Source organism: Malus domestica, chromosome 13, assembly GCF_042453785.1.
Source record: "Malus domestica chromosome 13, GDT2T_hap1".
NCBI lineage: Eukaryota > Viridiplantae > Streptophyta > Magnoliopsida > Rosales > Rosaceae > Malus > Malus domestica.
Genome location: NC_091673.1, coordinates 34,377,080 through 34,396,126, shown reverse-complemented (window position 1 = coordinate 34,396,126; position 19,047 = coordinate 34,377,080). Strand labels below are relative to the sequence as shown.

At 38.5% G+C, this 19,047-nt stretch overlaps 2 protein-coding genes, 1 long non-coding RNA gene and 1 other non-coding gene across 4 annotated transcripts; 1 reads left to right on the top strand and 3 right to left on the bottom strand.

Moving 5' to 3' along the window:
- Nucleotides 1-277: 277 nt before the first annotated feature.
- On the top strand, nucleotides 278-349 carry TRNAP-AGG (transfer RNA proline (anticodon AGG)). The gene has a single exon. It is a non-coding gene; the product is annotated as a tRNA-Pro (tRNA).
- A 1,015-nt stretch (nucleotides 350-1,364) lies between these two features.
- On the bottom strand, nucleotides 1,365-2,857 carry LOC139190574 (uncharacterized). Its single transcript, XR_011574878.1, has 2 exons — nucleotides 2,676-2,857; nucleotides 1,365-1,699 (listed from the first exon to the last, which is right to left on the bottom strand). It is a non-coding gene; the product is annotated as an uncharacterized lncRNA (long non-coding RNA).
- A 1,380-nt stretch (nucleotides 2,858-4,237) lies between these two features.
- On the bottom strand, nucleotides 4,238-12,041 carry LOC139190573 (uncharacterized). The gene is made up of 2 exons (XM_070810938.1): nucleotides 11,903-12,041; nucleotides 4,238-10,873 (listed from the first exon to the last, which is right to left on the bottom strand). The coding sequence occupies exon 2, from the start codon at nucleotides 10,861-10,863 to the stop codon at nucleotides 5,386-5,388; it is 5,478 nt and encodes a 1,825-aa protein (XP_070667039.1). The 5' UTR covers nucleotides 10,864-10,873; nucleotides 11,903-12,041; the 3' UTR covers nucleotides 4,238-5,385.
- A 639-nt stretch (nucleotides 12,042-12,680) lies between these two features.
- On the bottom strand, nucleotides 12,681-13,280 carry LOC139190951 (secreted RxLR effector protein 161-like). The gene has a single exon (XM_070811444.1). It carries the CDS (start codon nucleotides 13,278-13,280, stop codon nucleotides 12,681-12,683), a length of 600 nt encoding a protein of 199 aa, XP_070667545.1.
- Nucleotides 13,281-19,047: the final 5,767 nt, after the last annotated feature.

Genomic DNA, 19,047 nt, shown 5'->3' with positions numbered 1-19,047 from the left:
CGCATGCATGTTTGTTAACATCTGTTACGAAACCAGTACAACAGCAAGAGCTAGGATGCAGAAATCTCAACGGTTAATAACACAAGTTAAAAAATCAGACAACAATGTAGTGAGTAACTGGCATTACAGTAACTCAGTAACGAAATGAACTGCTACCTCTGGTTTGTGCTGATAAGTTTTGGATTATAGCTCACTGCAGAGGTGATAGCTAATTGCCAAAAATGGAGGACCACATCCTATCTATTTTAAACTTTTTGCACTACATACAGATATCACAGGGGATTTAGTCCAGTGGTAGGATGCTCGCTTAGGGAGCGAAAGGTCCCGAGTTCAATTCTCGGAATCCCCATATCCTTTTTTTTTTCTTTCTTGTTTCTGCCAACCAGAGAAGACTAGAAAAGACTTATGTAATAGCCAAAATATAAGAGCAAAAAGGTCAGAAGTTTGTACCTCAGTTGGTTAAGATCCTAACTTCGATTCTTCTTGGTTCACCCTTTGTAAAAGTAGAGAGCAAATATTGTTGAACCTAACCCTAACGAGTGTAAGGTTGGCCTACAAGACAATACGCAAAAACTCCTCGATACCAAATAGGGTGGATATCCAAAAAATACGTTGGGTGCTGAAAAGTCTACTAATTGAAAAACTTGTTAGGTTTTTTGTTGTCAAATTTGAAATGAAAAAAAAAAAAAAAAAAAAAACAAAACAAAAACAAGAACAGTTTTGACAAATGTTGATGACTTTGAAGAATGGGGCAGAGAGACCTGAGTCTAATGAGCTCAGCAACTGCTTCCATTTGTAGCGTCTTAACGCGTTACTTTACATAAAGTGCATGGAGGACTCTCAGATAACAACAGCTTCAATAATTTATAGTTTACAGGCATTTGTCAAGGTTAATCAATATTTTATGTCCCAATTTGTTGGATTATTGAAATACATTTGATTTGATATTATGTTATGTGAGTCCACCTTCGCATCCTAATTTGTCAACCCCTGTGACATCATTTGTATTATACAAAGCTCTAAATTTTATGTGAAGTTTCCGAAATTTATATGCTAGCTAGGTGATATGTACATGTCCCTATGGAAAATGTAAATATGATTAATATTGCCTAAGGAAAAGTATCCAATGTTTAATCAATAAGGAGGCACCAACATATTTGAGTTTAATTAAATTGTTTAGAACAATATGTTCCACATAATTTAGATAAATACATGTAAGATACGAGGGGTGTTTATATAACAGTGACCACTAAGGGTAGTTATAATGCTCAGCAAAGAAGATTTATTTATTTTTTGGGAACTTTAACCAAAAACCAAATTTTTCTTAACATACAGAAATGAAAAGATGGGAGGAATGCGAAAGGTCAAAGAAAAGAAAAGAAGACTTTGTTATTACATCAATTGCAGTTTTTATTACATTGGAAAATGACTTAGCTCACTATATATAGTGACTAGAATACTTGGCCACCAAGGATACTTGTAACTAACTATAACCATCAAGACCATAGGATCATTACACATGTCATAGCAAAGATTATGCCACCTGGCATTCTTATGGTTAATACCCCCCCTTAATCTCAACTGGGGAATCCCAGCTTGAGATTGCAACAGTGATGAAGAAAGGTTGGACCATGTAATCCCTTCCTCAACACATCAGCAATCTGGGCTTCTGTAGAAATATAGTCAACCTGCAAGTTTCCTTTTTGAACTCGTTCACGAACAAAGTGGAAGTCAGTGTCCAAATGTTTAATCCGAGTATGAAATACTGATGCGAAATATATAAGCACACAAATTAAACCCTCTTTTTGACAATTGTAGTATAGATGTAAGTAGGGTATCGTTCTAGGCCGGGGATTAGGAGGGATTGCTAAATCACTTGAAAACTAATTTAAAAACATAAAAACAAAGTTAAAAATGTAAACAAAAGATTTTAAAACAAGAAAGTAAAAGGGGGATTTGAGTTTGGTGAAGTTGAAAGTAAAAACGAATAAACTAAAAACTTAAATAGATTTTAAACAAATTTGGGTTGAATGGATAATGGAAGGCTAGCTAAGGGGTTCTTCTCCACACATGTCTTGCTTGCATACAAAATGATTTCCAATTGCATTTCAATAACTTATTAATTCTCAATGCCCCAAATTAACCGTGAATTGCACTAATTAACCCTCAGTTTTTCCATAAGTTATTGGGTTGGATGATTGCATACGACAACCCAAAACATTCCCTACAAGTTCCCTACATGAATTGCATAATAGAGATACAAGCAAGAATCATTAAGTTCTATGAAAAACATAAGCATTGACGAGGCACTCGTTACTATGATTTGCATGAAACTTATGCCAAGGATTTACTTAACACAATCGTGACTAGCGACTTTTACTACTCATGAATATAAGTTCATAACGATTAGGTGAAATTCCCTTATACTCTTGCATCATATTTATGCATGCAAACTAAGTATGCATCCCTAATCAACATACATAAACATGTTATCAATCAAATAGATAAGTAAATCGAATTCATAACTTATGAAACGCAGTTAAAAGTAATCAAATCATATTGCAAGCATTAACATGGTTTCGAATCCCCCCCTAGCCAAGGGGGGTTTAGTTCCTCATTATTACAAAACAAAGATAAACAAATTTAAACATTGAAAAACAAAGGAAAGAAAGCACCTAAACGTTCCAACGATCCATGTTGGATAGCAAGTGCATCTAAGGACTTTTCTCCTTCTCTTTGCCGCAACAACAAGGTTGGAATGATGTTGAAGGGTTGGTTATTTGGAGGAATGGATGGGAATGGGTTTAGATATGTAGGAGAGGCAAGGAAAGGCTTGGAGAATGGTTAATTTCTGGATGAATTCAATGAGGTTGCTGCATGGTATTTATAGGGAGAGGATGGACATGTTTAATGCAAAAATCTGGTGGAATGAAGTAGGTAAGGCATGGCAAGGTGGAGAATTGTTGGTGAGGGTAGGTTTTGAGTCATCCACTCACATGTCATGGTGAGTTAAGCATTGCATCATCCACTCAAATGTCATGGTGAGTTAAGCATTACATCATCCACTCAAATGTCATAGTGAGATAGGCATTGCATCATCACTAAAAAAATCTGGTGGAAGTAAAACAAAGGGAAGGCCACGGCATTGATGAATTTTATGGGGTATGCATGGTTTTGAGTGAAGTTTTGGCCAATCCTTCTAGAAATTTATCCCTTCTTGCAACTTGTATTTGTTTCACCAGATTTTTAGCATGTTCCTAGCCTCTTTTGTCTTCAAATTCGTCCATCCATCTTGCTCATATCATATGTAATCCATTACAAGCTCAAAACTGCTCCAAAATGCACCAAAATGCACTTTCTTGCTACCTTAGCCCTTTGGACCTACAAACACACGAAAATGGCTTAAAGTACTAAAATAACTAAGAACTAATAACGTAAATGCAAGAAAACTAGTTAACTAAGTCGCATAAATATGCGTCTATCAAATTCCCCCACACTGAGCTATTGCTAGTCCTCGAGCAAAATAAAACAAATAAAACATAACCTAACCTTCCAACATTTGCCTTAGGGATTTCCAATGCACATGACATGTTAAAGATTATCATTCCCACAGAATTGAGTCAATTTAACACTTAAGCACATACTTAATCATAGTCACTACTTACTAATTCACAATTAACCAATTAAAACAATGTTTTGAATGTAGTAACATGCCTTAGAGAATTCCCTCAATCCTTACAAGATACGCACTCTATTTTCACTCAGATTTTCTAACTACACACCCTATACTAGTTATATGTGAGAGAATTGATGTAGATATAGAAACGAATGCTCACATATATGTATAACAAAGAACACAATTTCTAGAGTTAATAAGCATGTTGAGATATGATCTCATGAATGGAATGCTACTACTTAGATGCGAGAACCAGTGACCATATGCTCATACCAAGTTCAATCTCCACAAATTGAAACACATAACACTCAAGATAGAAGTCAAGGGTTGTAACGGGGCTTGGGGTATTGGCTAACAAAGAAAGGATAAGGAAAACAAACGTTCTTAAAGTGAAAGTAAGCAAAGTAATGAAATTGAGATTTAGAATTTACTTAGATTGCAGAAATTAGCTTTAAAACACAAGGGGAAGATTTAAACAACTCCTTAGGGTCGAATTCATTGTTTTGGACCCCTTCTTCATCAAACAACACTTTAGAACTCTTTTTCACTTCTTTTCAACTCTTTTCGCATTCTTTTCACATTTTTCTTTTCTTTTTTCTTTCTTTTTACCCGTGCCTATGGCACATAATTCCTTATGAAAAACACTTCCCCCACACTTGTTTTCTGCCACAAAGGAATTCAATTTGAATCATGCTTTACTACGCTTTAAGAACAAGGTTAATGGATGGTCCTAATCTAAGCTAGGTGAGGGTAATGTGGGTTACAAAGAAAAGGCTCACAAAGCTCAACGGGATTAAAACGTACAAAACATAATGACATAGGGGATTCACGGCTTTTTGGTTATGGTGGTGGTCACTACACAACTTTATCTTGAATATGTGTTATGCAAATCAATGACATGTTTTGAATGAAATGGGTATGAGTTCTAGCATTTGGAACTAAATGATGAAACGCCTTCTAAGTAGTAACCAAGCAAAGAATAATGAGATCATGCAACGACTTAGAAAACAATAAATCACAGATTATTAACTCTCCAAATAAACGTTTAGGCTCAAGTCTCACAAGGTTGTAGCGTTAGTTTGAGTTCTTTCCTTCAAGCATGTTACAAAAACTGATTTTTCCTTTAAGATTGCATGTAAATTCATAAGTTATAACCACAACCAAGCATAAACAAAGAGTAAATCAAACTTTCATCCATGTTAATCACTCTCTTTAACAGCCATGAAATTACAAACCAAATCCTCATCATTGTGTTGGAAGGTACCCTAAGACACAAACAAACACACAAAAAACAACTCTTTTTGGGTTTTGCAAAGCAATTTTTCAAATTTTTATGTGATTTTCGGAGTTATAAGTCAGCACACACTAAAACTCACCAAAACAGCCTAAAAACAGTGAAAAACAACATTAGAAATTATGAGTGAGAAAACCCTACGAATTTGCATCAAAACACTTTGGTTACCCCCCCACACTTAAATCAAACATTGTCCTCAATGTTTCAAGCATATACTAACACAAATAACAAACAAACAAACAAAACAGCAACTAAGCAATTTAACATGGCATAAATGAAAACAACAACAAAGGGAAGGGTTTAGGAACGCAAATCTGGAATTTGGAGTGCTCTCTAGGTCTTCCTTTGTTGCATGCATGGGTTGCCTCCCAAGTAGCGCTTGCTTTAACGTCGTACAGCCGGACGAAGAACCCATTCACTCCTCAATGGAGTCCACGGCATGCAAGGGAATGTCATCCACGGTATGCTCCTCAAAGTTCTCGTAGTACGGCTTCAAACGATGCCCGTTCACCTTGAATTCGTGTCCCGTTTTCAAGCTTTGGATTTGGACTGCACCATGAACAAAAACATTAGTAATAACAAAAGGTCCAATCCACTTGGAACGTAACTTACCGGGAAACAAACGTAAACGGGAATTGAACAATAGCACTTTCTGCCCAATTGCGAACGTTTTGCCCCTAATCATCTTATCATGGAACGCCTTGGTCTTTTCCTTGTAAATGCTTGCGTTCTCGTATGCCTCGTGCCGTATCTCATCAAGCTCATTCAATTGGAACTTCCGGTGACTCCCCGCTTCATCGAGGTTCATGTTAAACTTCTTGACGGCCCAATGAGCTTTGTGCTCCAACTCAACGGGGAGATGGCACGGTTTGCCATAGACAAGTTGAAAAGGGGACATTCCAATGGGTGTCTTGTACGCCGTACGATACGCCCAAAGTGCATCATCTAACCGTAAACTCCAATCCTTCCTCGTTGGCCCAACGGTCTTCTCTAGGATTTGCTTGATCTCACGGTTGGAAACCTCGACTTGGCCATTAGTTTGAGGATGATAAGGCGTAGAAACCTTATGATTGACATTGTATTTCCTCAATAACGCCTCAATGGTCCGGTTGCAAAAGTGTGACCCTCCATCACTAATGATCACTCGTGGCATGCCAAACCTTGCAAAAATGTTAGTTCTAATAAAATCTGCAACCACTTTAGAATCATTAGTCCGGGTGGCCTTTGCTTCCACCCACTTTGACACATAATCAACCGCAAGCAAAATATATATAAAACCATATGAAGAAGGAAAGGGACCCATAAAATCAATACCCCAAACATCGAAAATTTCAACATTTAGGATAGAAACCTGCGGCATTTGGTCCCTAGCACCAATGTTACCCATTCGTTGGCATTTATCACATGTTAAGCAAAAAGTTCTAGCATCCTTAAAAATACTAGGCCAATAAAATCCACATTGTAATACCTTAAGGGCAGTTCTTTGTGTGCCAAAGTGCCCACCACATGCATATGTGTGACAAAAACTTAAAATTGAACGACATTCAGAATCATGCACACAACGACGAACAATTTGATCCGGGCAAAATTTCCACAAATATGGATCATCCCACACATAAAACCGTGCATCATGCCTAAGTTTATCACGTTGGTGCCTAGTGTAAGTGCTTGGAATTCGTTTTGTCACCAAAAAGTTCACCAAATCAGCATACCAAGGCTCACTAACCTTTATGGACATCAATTGTTCATCGGGGAATGTCTCCAAAATCGGCAAAGCCTCCTCATTATGCACCATTCGGCTCAAGTGGTCAGCCACTACGTTCTCACTTCCCTTCTTGTCACGAATCTCTATGTCGAACTCTTGAAGTAGCAACATCCACCGAATTAACCGTGGCTTGGCCTCCTTTTTGGTGAGCAAGTACTTTAATGCTGCATGGTCAGTGAAAACAATTACTTTAGTACCAATTAGATATGATCTAAACTTATCTAAAGCAAAAACAACGGCAAGAAGTTCTTTTTCTGTAGTGGAATAGTTCAATTGTGCATCATTCAACGTCCGTGAGGCATAGTAAATGACGTGTGGCTTTTTGTCCTTCCTTTGTCCCAAAACAGCCCCTAAAGCGTAGTCGGATGCATCGCACATAAGCTCGAAAGGTAGGCTCCAATCTGGTGGAACAATGATGGGTGCCGTGGTTAACAACTCCTTGAGTTGATTGAATGATGCCGTGCACTCCTTGGTGAATTCAAACGCCACTTCTTTTTGTAGGAGACGGCAAAGAGGTTGTGCTATCTTCGAAAAATCTTTGATAAACCTACGATAAAATCCTGCATGACCAAGAAACGAACGAACCTCTCTAACCGAAGTCGGAGAGGGTAAGTGACGTACTAGATCTATTTTGGATTTATCCACCTCAATGCCGTTTTCAGAGATAATATGCCCTAAAACTATGCCTTGTTTTACCATAAAGTGACACTTTTCCCAATTTAAAACGAGGTTAGTTTCCATGCATCGTTTTAAGATTAATGTGAGATTTTCCAAGCAACCATCAAACGAATCGCCAAAGACACTAAAATCATCCATGAATACCTCAATAATCTTCTCAATAAAATCTGAAAAAATACTTACCATGCATCGTTGGAACGTGGCCGGTGCATTGCATAAACCGAATGGCATGCGGCGGTAAGCAAAAGTACCAAATGGGCACGTGAAGGTGGTCTTTTCTTGGTCTTCCGGAGCTATGACAATTTGATTATATCCCGAATAACCGTCAAGAAAACAATAAAAAGAATGACCGGCTAACCTTTCTAGCATTTGATCGATGAATGGTAGTGGAAAGTGGTCCTTCCTTGTGGTGTTGTTGAGCTTCCTATAGTCAATGCATACTCTCCAACCTGTTTGAATACGGGTTGGCACAAGCTCGTCCTCGGCATTCTTCACCACAGTGACTCCGGACTTCTTTGGGACCACTTGAACCGGTGAGACCCAACGGCTATCTGAAATTGGATAAATCACCCCACAATCGAGAAGCTTTATAATCTCCTTTTTCACGACTTCCATCATTGGAGGGTTGAGTCGGCGTTGAGCCTCTCGAGTTGGTTTAGCCCCCTCCTCTAGAAAGATGCGATGCATGCACGTTGTAGGGCTAATTCCCTTAATATCGGCCAATGTCCATCCGATGGCTGTTTTGTGCTCTTTCAACACCCGAATCAACTTTTCTTCCTCTAATGCCGTGAGTGATGAAGAGACAATGATGGGCAACGTCTCTTCCTCTCCCAAGAATGCATACTTTAAATGATCCGGCAACGGTTTAAGCTCAAGAACGGGGGCCTGAATCACAGAAGGTAACAACGTATTAGTGGAAACGGGAATTGGAATTGGGTTAGACGGCTTACCATGATGTTTTGGCAATGATTCCAAGGCAGCCACAAGCTCGGCATGTTCATCATTTGGTACGGCCATGTTGGGTTTTGTGCCAAATCCTTGTGCAATTGTCGTTTCGAGTGGGTCGTCTTCCAACATATCAAGATAATCCTGCGCCAATTCATCCAATATATCAATAGAAAAACAGGAATGATCATCTTTAGGAAATTTCATAGCTTCAGAAATGTTAAAGTTAATAATCTCCCCATCAAATTCCATTGTCAACGTCCCTTTGAACACATCGATCTTGGTGCGTGCTGTTTTCATGAATGGCCTCCCAAGTAGAATTGGCAATTGGGTGACATTTGGTGAGTCCTCCATCTCTAAAACGTAGAAATCCGCTGGAAATATCAAGTTATCCACCTGCACCAATACATCCTCCAAAACTCCTTTCGGATATGCATTAGAACGATCGGCTAATTGAATTATAACACCATCGTTTTTAAGTTCTCCTAAGTTCATTGATGCATAAATTGAGTATGGCATGACGTTAATTGAGGCTCCTAGATCTAACATAGCATGTTCAAATTTAGTATTGCCAATAACACATGGAATTGTAAAACTTCCCGGATCTTTGCATTTAGGAGGTAATTTTCTTTGCAAAACAGCGGAAACATTCTCACTTACCTGGACAACCTCTTTGTTTGAAATTCTCTTTCTTGTTGTACATAGTTCCTTCAAAAACTTGGCGTACCTAGGTACTTGCTTAATTGCGTCAAGGAGAGGTATATTGACTTGCACTTTCCGGAACGTCTCTAGAATGTCCTTTTCAGCTTCTTCTTTCTTTGTTTGCTTGAACCTACTAGGAAAGGGGACATTCAAAGGAAAATCATTAGTAGGAATGGAATTGGACACGGTTGTACCTTTATTTGGCAGATTGGATGGCTTAGGAGCCATGGAGACTTGCTGCAAAGGAACCTCTTTCCTTGCCGTGGCCAACCCTTGTTCCTCCTCTTCAATTATCACTTCCTCCACCTTGTTTGGGGCTGATTTGGATGGTGGTGGGGCTGTTCCAACTTGTTTCCCGCTTCTTAACATGATTGCCTTGGCAGATTCAAAGCCTCCTTTTGGATTTGCAATGGTTGAGCTAGGCAACCTGCCTTGCTCTCGAAACTGCCCCATGAACTCGGCAATTTGCCCTACTTGTTTCTCCAACTCGTCCACCTTTTTGTCCCTATTTTGCATTCCCTGCGCCATAGAAGTTAGTAAATTAAAAATTTGATCATTATCAATAGACGAACCTGATTTTTGGGCAGGTTGTGCTTGGGGTTGAGTTGGTGCAAATGGCTTTTGATAGAAACCCGGGGGTTGTTGCCTAAATCCGCTTTGTTGTTGGCCTTGTTGGGGTTCTCGCCATTTGAAATTTGGATGATCACGCCAACCGGGATTGTAAGTATTGGAAAAGGGGTCATTCCTTGGTTGGTATTGGTTGCCAAATCCCACGGCATTGAGGGTCTCCCACCCTCCATTTTCTATCAACTGTGGGCACTTGTCCGTAAGGTGGCCTTGCATGGAACACACGCCACAAGCTGCCACGTTTTGCACTTTTGGACCTTCCACTACCTGAGAAAGCAAAGTAGTAAGGTTAGCCATTTGATTTTGAAGTTCGGTTATGGCACTTACCTCATTGACTTGATGTGGTCGTGGGTTACTCCTTTGTCCAACGCCTTCGTATTGTTGAGCATTCAACGCACGGTTGGAAATTAAAGTCTTTGCTGCCGTGGGGGTCTTGTCCACCAAGGCTCCTCCCGCCGAGGCATCTAGCATTTGACGTTCGATAGGTAGTAGCCCCTCGTAGAAGTATTGCAAAAGAAGTTCCTCCTTCATCTGATGTTGTGGACAAGAAGCAACAAGAGATTTAAAACGTTCATAATAAGTAGGAAAAGATTCACCTTCCTCTTGTTGAATTCCACTTATCCTTTTCCGTAGGAGGATGACTCGAGAAGTTGGGAAAAACTTCTCCAAGAAGGCCCGTTTCATGCTTTCCCATGATGTGACGGTTCCGGGCGCCAATTCGTACAACCAATCCTTCGCCTTTTCCAAGAGAGAAAAAGGGAAGGCTTTCATCTTCAAAATACTCCCATCGACATTGACGGGGGTCATGCTCGAACACACCACCTCAAATTCTTTCAAGTGTTTGTTAGGATCTTCCATGGACAACCCATGGTACTTCGGAATGTGGTGTAACAAGCTTGACTTCAATTCAAATTCTTCTGTCTTTCCTTGGGCTGCTGCGGGGTATTGGATGCATAGAGGCGCAACATTGTCCAATCCCGAGGCTGAAAGTTCTTTGATTGTTCGATTGTCCACTTCCATGTCTTTTTCTGTCTCCTCCTTTTCTTCAAATTCGGATTCAGAACTAGAACTAGGTGGACTAGGTTCTGGTACTTTCCTTTTCCTTCTCAAAGTTCGTTCAAAATTGTTGTCAAACTCCGATATATGTGCACGAACTGGTTGAGAACTACGAGTCATAAACTAGTACCTAAAATAAACAAAATCAAATAAAATTAAAACTAAAATTAAAACACACAAAAAAAAGAAATAAAAAGAAACAATAAAGGGATTAGCAAAGTTGCTAATCCCCGGCAACGGCGCCAAAATTTGATGCGAAATATATAAGCACACAAATTAAACCCTCTTTTTGACAATTGTAGTATAGATGTAAGTAGGGTATCGTTCTAGGCCGGGGATTAGGAGGGATTGCTAAATCACTTGAAAACTAATTTAAAAACATAAAAACAAAGTTAAAAATGTAAACAAAAGATTTTAAAACAAGAAAGTAAAAGGGGGATTTGAGTTTGGTGAAGTTGAAAGTAAAAACGAATAAACTAAAAACTTAAATAGATTTTAAACAAATTTGGGTTGAATGGATAATGGAAGGCTAGCTAAGGGGTTCTTCTCCACACATGTCTTGCTTGCATACAAAATGATTTCCAATTGCATTTCAATAACTTATTAATTCTCAACGCCCCAAATTAACCGTGAATTGCACTAATTAACCCTCAGTTTTTCCATAAGTTATTGGGTTGGATGATTGCATACGACAACCCAAAACATTCCTTACAAGTTCCCTACATGAATTGCATAATAGAGATACAAGCAAGAATCATTAAGTTCTATGAAAAACATAAGCATTGACGAGGCACTCGTTACTATGATTTGCATGAAACTTATGCCAAGGATTTACTTAACACAATCGTGACTAGCGACTTTTACTACTCATGAATATAAGTTCATAACGATTAGGTGAAATTCCCTTATACTCTTGCATCATATTTATGCATGCAAACTAAGTATGCATCCCTAATCAACATACATAAACATGTTATCAATCAAATAGATAAGTAAATCGAATTCATAACTTATGAAACGCAGTTAAAAGTAATCAAATCATATTGCAAGCATTAACATGGTTTCGAATCCCCCCCTAGCCAAGGGGGGTTTAGTTCCTCATTATTACAAAACAAAGATAAACAAATTTAAACATTGAAAAACAAAGGAAAGAAAGCACCTAAACGTTCCAACGATCCATGTTGGATAGCAAGTGCGTCTAAGGACTTTTCTCCTTCTCTTTGCCGCAACAACAAGGTTGGAATGATGTTGAAGGGTTGGTTATTTGGAGGAATGGATGGGAAGGGGTTTAGATATGTAGGAGAGGCAAGGAAAGGCTTGGAGAATGGTTAATTTCTGGATGAATTCAATGAGGTTGCTGCATGGTATTTATAGGGAGAGGATGGACATGTTTAATGCAAAAATCTGGTGGAATGAAGTAGGTAAGGCATGGCAAGGTGGAGAATTGTTGGTGAGGGTAGGTTTTGAGTCATCCACTCACATGTCATGGTGAGTTAAGCATTGCATCATCCACTCAAATGTCATGGTGAGTTAAGCATTACATCATCCACTCAAATGTCATAGTGAGATAGGCATTGCATCATCACTAAAAAAATCTGGTGGAAGTAAAACAAAGGGAAGGCCACGACATTGATGAATTTTATGGGGTATGCATGGTTTTGAGTGAAGTTTTGGCCAATCCTTCTAGAAATTTATCCCTTCTTGCAACTTGTATTTGTTTCACCAGATTTTTAGCATGTTCCTAGCCTCTTTTGTCTTCAAATTCGTCCATCCATCTTGCTCATATCATATGTAATCCATTACAAGCTCAAAACTGCTCCAAAATGCACCAAAATGCACTTTCTTGCTACCTTAGCCCTTTGGACCTACAAACACACGAAAATGGCTTAAAGTACTAAAATAACTAAGAACTAATAACGTAAATGCAAGAAAACTAGTTAACTAAGTTGCATAAATATGCGTCTATCAAATACTGGATTTGAACATAAGGCTAAGGTGGATATATTATCACAATATAAGAGAGGAGGATCAGGGAGATAGACCTTCAAATCGTTCAATATAAGTCTCACCCAAGCAATATCTGCAGCAGTATTGACAAGCGCTTTGTATTCAGCTTCTGTTGAGCTACGGGAAACACCTCCTTGTTTCTTAGACTGCCACGAAATGGGATTTTGTCCTAAAAACACCACATATCCAGTGGTTGATCGCCTTGTATTAATGTCAAATGCCCAATCTGCATCACTGAATGTAGTGATTCTCATATGTTCTGCGTCGGAATATGTGAGACCATATGACATTGTTCCTTGTAAGTATCGAAGTATCCTTTTGACTAATTGAAAATGTTCATCAGTAGGTGTTGCCATAAACTGACATGCATAATTCACAACAAACGCAATATCAGGACGTGTAAATGTCAAATACTGCAAGGCTCCTACCAAACTTCGAAACAACTTAGGATCTGGCAATGGAACACCTTCATCTTTAAGAAGTTGTGTATGTGGTTTGCAGGGAGTTGGACATGGTTTACAAGACTCCATACCTTCCTTCTTTAACAGATCTTTGACATACTTTTTTTGGGAAATAAACAAATCACCATTCTTTCGATATGTAATCTCCAATCCCAAAAAAAAATGTAAGTGGCCCCATGTCCTTCATATCAAAGACATCTCCTAGATCTGTGATAACTTGTTGAACCAAAGGATGACTTGACCCAGTGATTATTATGTCATCGACATAGAGCAAAAGGATAACCACATCAGGATTATGAACCTTAATGAATAAACTTGGATCTGATTCTGAAACCTGAAATCCCAAAGTTGGCAAATAAGTTGTAAATTTTGAATTCCAGGCCTGAGGAGCCCGTTTGAGACCATATAGAGACTTTAGCAGTTTGCACACATACTCTGGATGCTCAGGGTCTTGAAAACCCTGTGGTTGTGTCATGAATACTTCTTCCTGTAAATCGCCGTGAAGAAATGCATTCTTCACATCAAGCTGCCTTAGAGACCATTTGTTTGATGCTGCAAGAGCTAAAACAATTCTAACTGTGCTGTGTCTCACAACAGGACTAAATGTTTCTTCATAATCCAGGCTTGGTTCTTAACTGAACCCTTGAGCCACTAACCGAGCTTTATACCAGGACATTTTGCCAAACTGATCTCTTTTCACCTTATAAACCCACTTGCTGCCTATGACATTTCTATTTAAAGGTGGATGAACCAACTCCCAGGTTCCTTGTTTCTGTAAAGCTGTGAACTCTTCAACCATGGCATTTCTCCAATTTTCACAAGTAACAACAGCTTTGTAAGATGTGGGTTCAGAAGACTCAGTAATACTTAGAAGAGCAGTATAACCACAAAAGGATAGATCTTTATGAGCATGATCACAATCAATAGTAGTAATTGAGTCATAAGCAAAGTAAGCACTATAGTCTTGTCTCTGAATAACACCAGATTTCAATCTAGTTTGCATAAGAGAATTGAATTTGAATCATTATGTGGATTGAGGAAAGGAGTTACCTCTAATTGGGTTGAACTCTGGATAGGCAACAAAGAATTGTAAGTTGATGTAGAGAGGGGAGTAGTGTGAGGGGAAGCAACCTGGTGCTGAGTATTGGAAGACATTTCTTGATTCTGAGATGTGGAACAATCCTGGGATGAATTTGAAGCCACTGGAACTGACTGATCTAACATAACATCATCATGAGAACTCATTGGATCCACTATATGAACTGACTGAGATCTTGGTCCAGATTGCGATGAACTGTTGTCACTATTTATAGAAGGAAGAACATAAGGAACAAGAATTGGATATGTGCCAAATCTGTGCCCAGTATCTTTTGAAGACTGAAACTTAATCTCACTGTGATGAAAAGGAAAGGTTTGTTCATCGTGAATCACATGTCTGGATATCAACAATTTTTTCAGAGCTCTATGATAACAAATGACCCCTTTGTATCCCAGTGAATATCCCAAAAATACACATTGATCTCTCTTAGCATCTAACTTTGAGGAATTATATGGTCTAAGATAGGGGTAAACAGATGTCCCAAATACTTTTAAGGAAGATAACATTGGTTGAACTCCAAATAGCTTAAAAAATGGAGACTGCAATCCTAATGACTGACAAGGCATTCTGTTGATAAGAAAAACCGCATGAATACATGCATGGAACCAAAAATTATGGGGTAAGTGAGTTGTGGACAACATGGTTATTGCAGTTTCTAAAATATGTCTATGCTTCCTTTCTGCAGTTCCATTTTGCTGGGGAGTATATGGGCAGGAAACCAAATGCACAACACCTTTTGATTCCAGAAATCTCTTAAAAGCAAGACTCATATATTCACCACCTCCATCTGATTGAAAAAACTTAGGAACAGCTTGAAAGTGATTCTGAATAAAAGCATAAAACTTCTCAAACATGTGCAGAACTTGAGACTTGTATATTAATGGGAATATTCATGTAAATTTTGTACATTCATCAATAAAGCTCACATAGTACTTGTAACCTTCAATTGATACAACTGAAGATGGACCCCATACTTCGCTACTTATTCTTTCAAAAGGTTGTACAGACCTCACAGTTCTAGAGTCAAAAACTTGTCTAGACATCTTTCCTCTAAGACAGTGACTACATACATGTTTATTTATATCAGGCTTATATGTGATTTGAGAACTGGACAACATACTATGGAGTACTTCATTGGTAGGATGCCCTAACCTATGATGCCATAAGGATGCTCGCACAAGCTGACCAAGCAATGCCTTTGGTGAAGACTTTATTAGCTGATTGTAGTTGAAAAAGAGCTTTTGTGGTATATGGTATAATCCCCCACTACTCCTTCCTCTCATGAGAATTGTCTTTGTTGCCTTGTCCTGCACCCAAAATCCAAATTCATCCAGAATCACATAACAGTTATTGTCCTTGCATAGAGTATAAACTGAAATAAGACTAGCAGTTAAATCTGGAACATGTAGCATAGTATAAAGGTAAAGTGGTTTAGAAGATGTTTTGATAGAGGAAGAACCAGTTTTTTTGACAGGAAGGCATTATGATAGGAGCATATTTATGCAACTTAGTTAGCTTGTTTCTTGGCATTTACTTAGTTTAATTCTAGTTATTTTAGTACTTTAAGCTATTTTCGTGTGTTTGTAGGTTCCAATAACAAAGTTGGCAAGAAAGTGCTATTTGGAGCATTTTGGAGCATTTTTGGGCCAAGATTGGATAGTGCAAGCATGGAGACATGAGGATGGACATTTTTGAAGATTAGAAGGCTAGAAATCAGCATGTGTGTGTGTGTGCAAGTGTGTTGACGTACAACTACAAACATTCATACACGGCATGGGCAGAAAATATGTTGATTGCTAGCTGAAATAATGAAGAACATATGTGTGTGCAAGTGTAATAGCTGGTACATGTGGAAATAAAGATAGAAAACAACACACACACATGCAAAGAACAGAGAGACAACATTCATACACAACATGGACAGAAAATATGTTGATTGTGAAGGGAAATAATTAGATTTATTTGGGATTTCTAGTGACTAGCATGCATATACAATTCAAAATTTATATACATTTGCAACGGAAGCATGTTATCACATAATATCAAAGCTATAGTCATGCAAATCCCCTTCAAGAAGCATAGGTTTATATATGATGCATCTAAGAAAATATTGAAGAACAAAGTGAAGGTTTAGTTTTATACCTCTTGATCTAGACTTGAGACCAAGGATGGACCACCTCCAAGCTCTTTGTTCTTGGAACTCCTTGAGTCTAGCCTCCCTCCTAGCTTCCTCCACCTTGAAAGATTTAGAGCTTCTTTCTCCTTTAGTCTCCAAAGTAGAAGACCTCTAAAGATCCACACCCACTAGTGTAGTGAGATGGATAATGGAATAACCAAAAGGAGGAGAGATGATTAGCTTTCCCTCCTCTTGGTGGCCGGCTATAAGTGTGTAGAGAGAGAGAGAGACTTGTTTTTCTCTTTTGTGAAAAAGAACACACAAAACCCTAATGAAACTTTTTCATTAAACTTTCTATATAAATGTCAAAGAAGTGAGTGAACAACTTGACTCTCTCTCTCTCTCTCTCTCTCTCTTTGGCCGGCCCCCTTTGTGTTGTTTGGGCTTTGGGCCCAATGGGCCAGAATGAACCCGAACTTTTCTTTAAGTCCTAAACGATCTTTTATCGTTTATATGATTTCTTTAGACTTTCTAATTAATCATAACACTTAATTAATCCAATTAATTAATTCCATCATCCTTTAGTTGTCTCACCACAAGAGTGTTTCGATGTACAATCATTTTAGGTTCTAATTAGCAAGGCAGTGAGGTGATTGGTATCAATCCAATTGATTATTATTTATCCAATCACTTAGTGAATTAAAACTTACTTTTAATTCTCCTTCTTCTTTGATGAATACTTATTTAATCATATAGAAGAACTCACAAGCCATGAGTGACATCTAACCATATATCATGGCTACCCAAGCTAATGTAGAATTTGTTCAGAGAACCTATTCAGTTGGAATTACAATATAATTCGATCATTCTCTAATACAATACTCACAATCACATTACTAGGGTATGGATATTTAATGTCAAACCCCTAATATGATTATATCAAGTTATATGATTCTATTGAGTCGTTATAGGAACGATTTCCATTATTACGCTCGATACTTTGGCCGAAGATTCCTGAATCATATCTTAGAGTATTCATCCTCTCATAACGAGGATTAGAGATCCCTTGTTGATCATTCACATGCCTCTGAGAATAAATCACTGACCCCAACAATGCATAGAACACATCCAAGATGAGATGTGGTCACGTCTCATTATCAAATGATCAGCAACGTATCCCCAAGACAACTATGATGTCTCAGGTCAAAGGATTACTTACATTATTCCAACCAGTAGAGTTACTTGCTTGACATGTGAGTAGACCTCCATACAAGTACTCTCGTTTGATTGTGGTCAGTGAACTCATTCCCATAATGAGCATCTACATACTTATCTTAGTGTCACTACACGAATGGCATGAGACTTTCCATTCTTCCCATTGGAAGGGGACATAGTATGTACTGGTCTATGTATTTTCAGTGTCCCTCCAACAATCATATGACCAAGAACCTTTTTGGACATCATGGTTATGTGAAGAAGGTCTCTGCAATCTAACATCATTAGATTACTTATTCCATCGATCCATTGTCCATGGATTCACCTTTTAGGACGTATATCATTTATTGAGATAGTCCTAATGAGTGACTTTGCCTTTTGATGTATTAGAGTTTTCCATACATATAGACATTGTCCTGAAAGGTTTCTTCCAAAGATTGACTTTCAGGGCATATCTCCAACAGATTGCTAGCTGAAATGATGTTATGTGGAAATGATGATTACATGACAGCACACACATATGAGAAGTGAGCTGGAACACATGGCAAAGAGTGCATAAAATCAAGTTTGAAGGCACATGGACAGCTGCAAAGGGGTGTTATCCATCACATTTCCTTGCCCATGCTGTGCACCACCCTTGTCTCCTTCATTATTTCTGTTTTCATGCACCATTACATTGAATCATTGCACTCAATTGCTGCACATCCCTTGTCCCCTTCACCCATCAGATTTCATTCACTTTTACCTCCACTACATGCACTCATTGATGCACCACTCCTTCATTTTCCTTGCCCATGACGTGCATCATTAATCAACCTGCACCTATGACTCATTTCTGCACCATTCCACCTCCATTTCCTTTATCTACCATGTGCACAATCATTCATGTTCCCTACTTGCATTCATAGCTGCAACACCACTCCATTTTACCCCCATGCTTTGCATCATTACTTCACTTTCACCCTTGAATCATTGCTCACACCACCATTCATCCCTCCATGCCGTGCACTTCCTCTATAAAAGGAAGTCTGTGTGGTAGCCATTAGAATCAATTTTTGCTTGATAATTCATCCCCATTTCAATACAACCTTCATCCAAACACATCCATTCATCTTCACATCCATTCCTCCATACAACCAAAGCTTCAAACACTCACCAACACCTTGTGCCGTAGCAAAGGAAGGGAAGGAAAGTGCTTGGACGTGCATGCTGTCCAACTTGGATCGTTGGAGTGTTTAGGTGTTTTCTTTCTTTTGTTTTCAATGTCTAAATTTGTTTATCGTTGCTTTGTAAGTATGAGGAACTAAACCCCCCTTAGCTAGGGGGAATTCGAAACCATGTTCATGCTTGCAATATGATTTGATTACTTTCAGTTGTGATTCATAAGTTGTGAATTCAATTTACTT

Bases quoted from the DNA above. Each gene is read 5' to 3' on its own strand.
- LOC139190573 (XM_070810938.1), bottom strand. From the start codon at position 10,863: ATGACTCGTAGTTCTCAACCAGTTCGTGCACATATATCGGAGTTTGAC.
- LOC139190951 (XM_070811444.1), bottom strand. From the start codon at position 13,280: ATGGAGTCTTGTAAACCATGTCCAACTCCCTGCAAACCACATACACAA.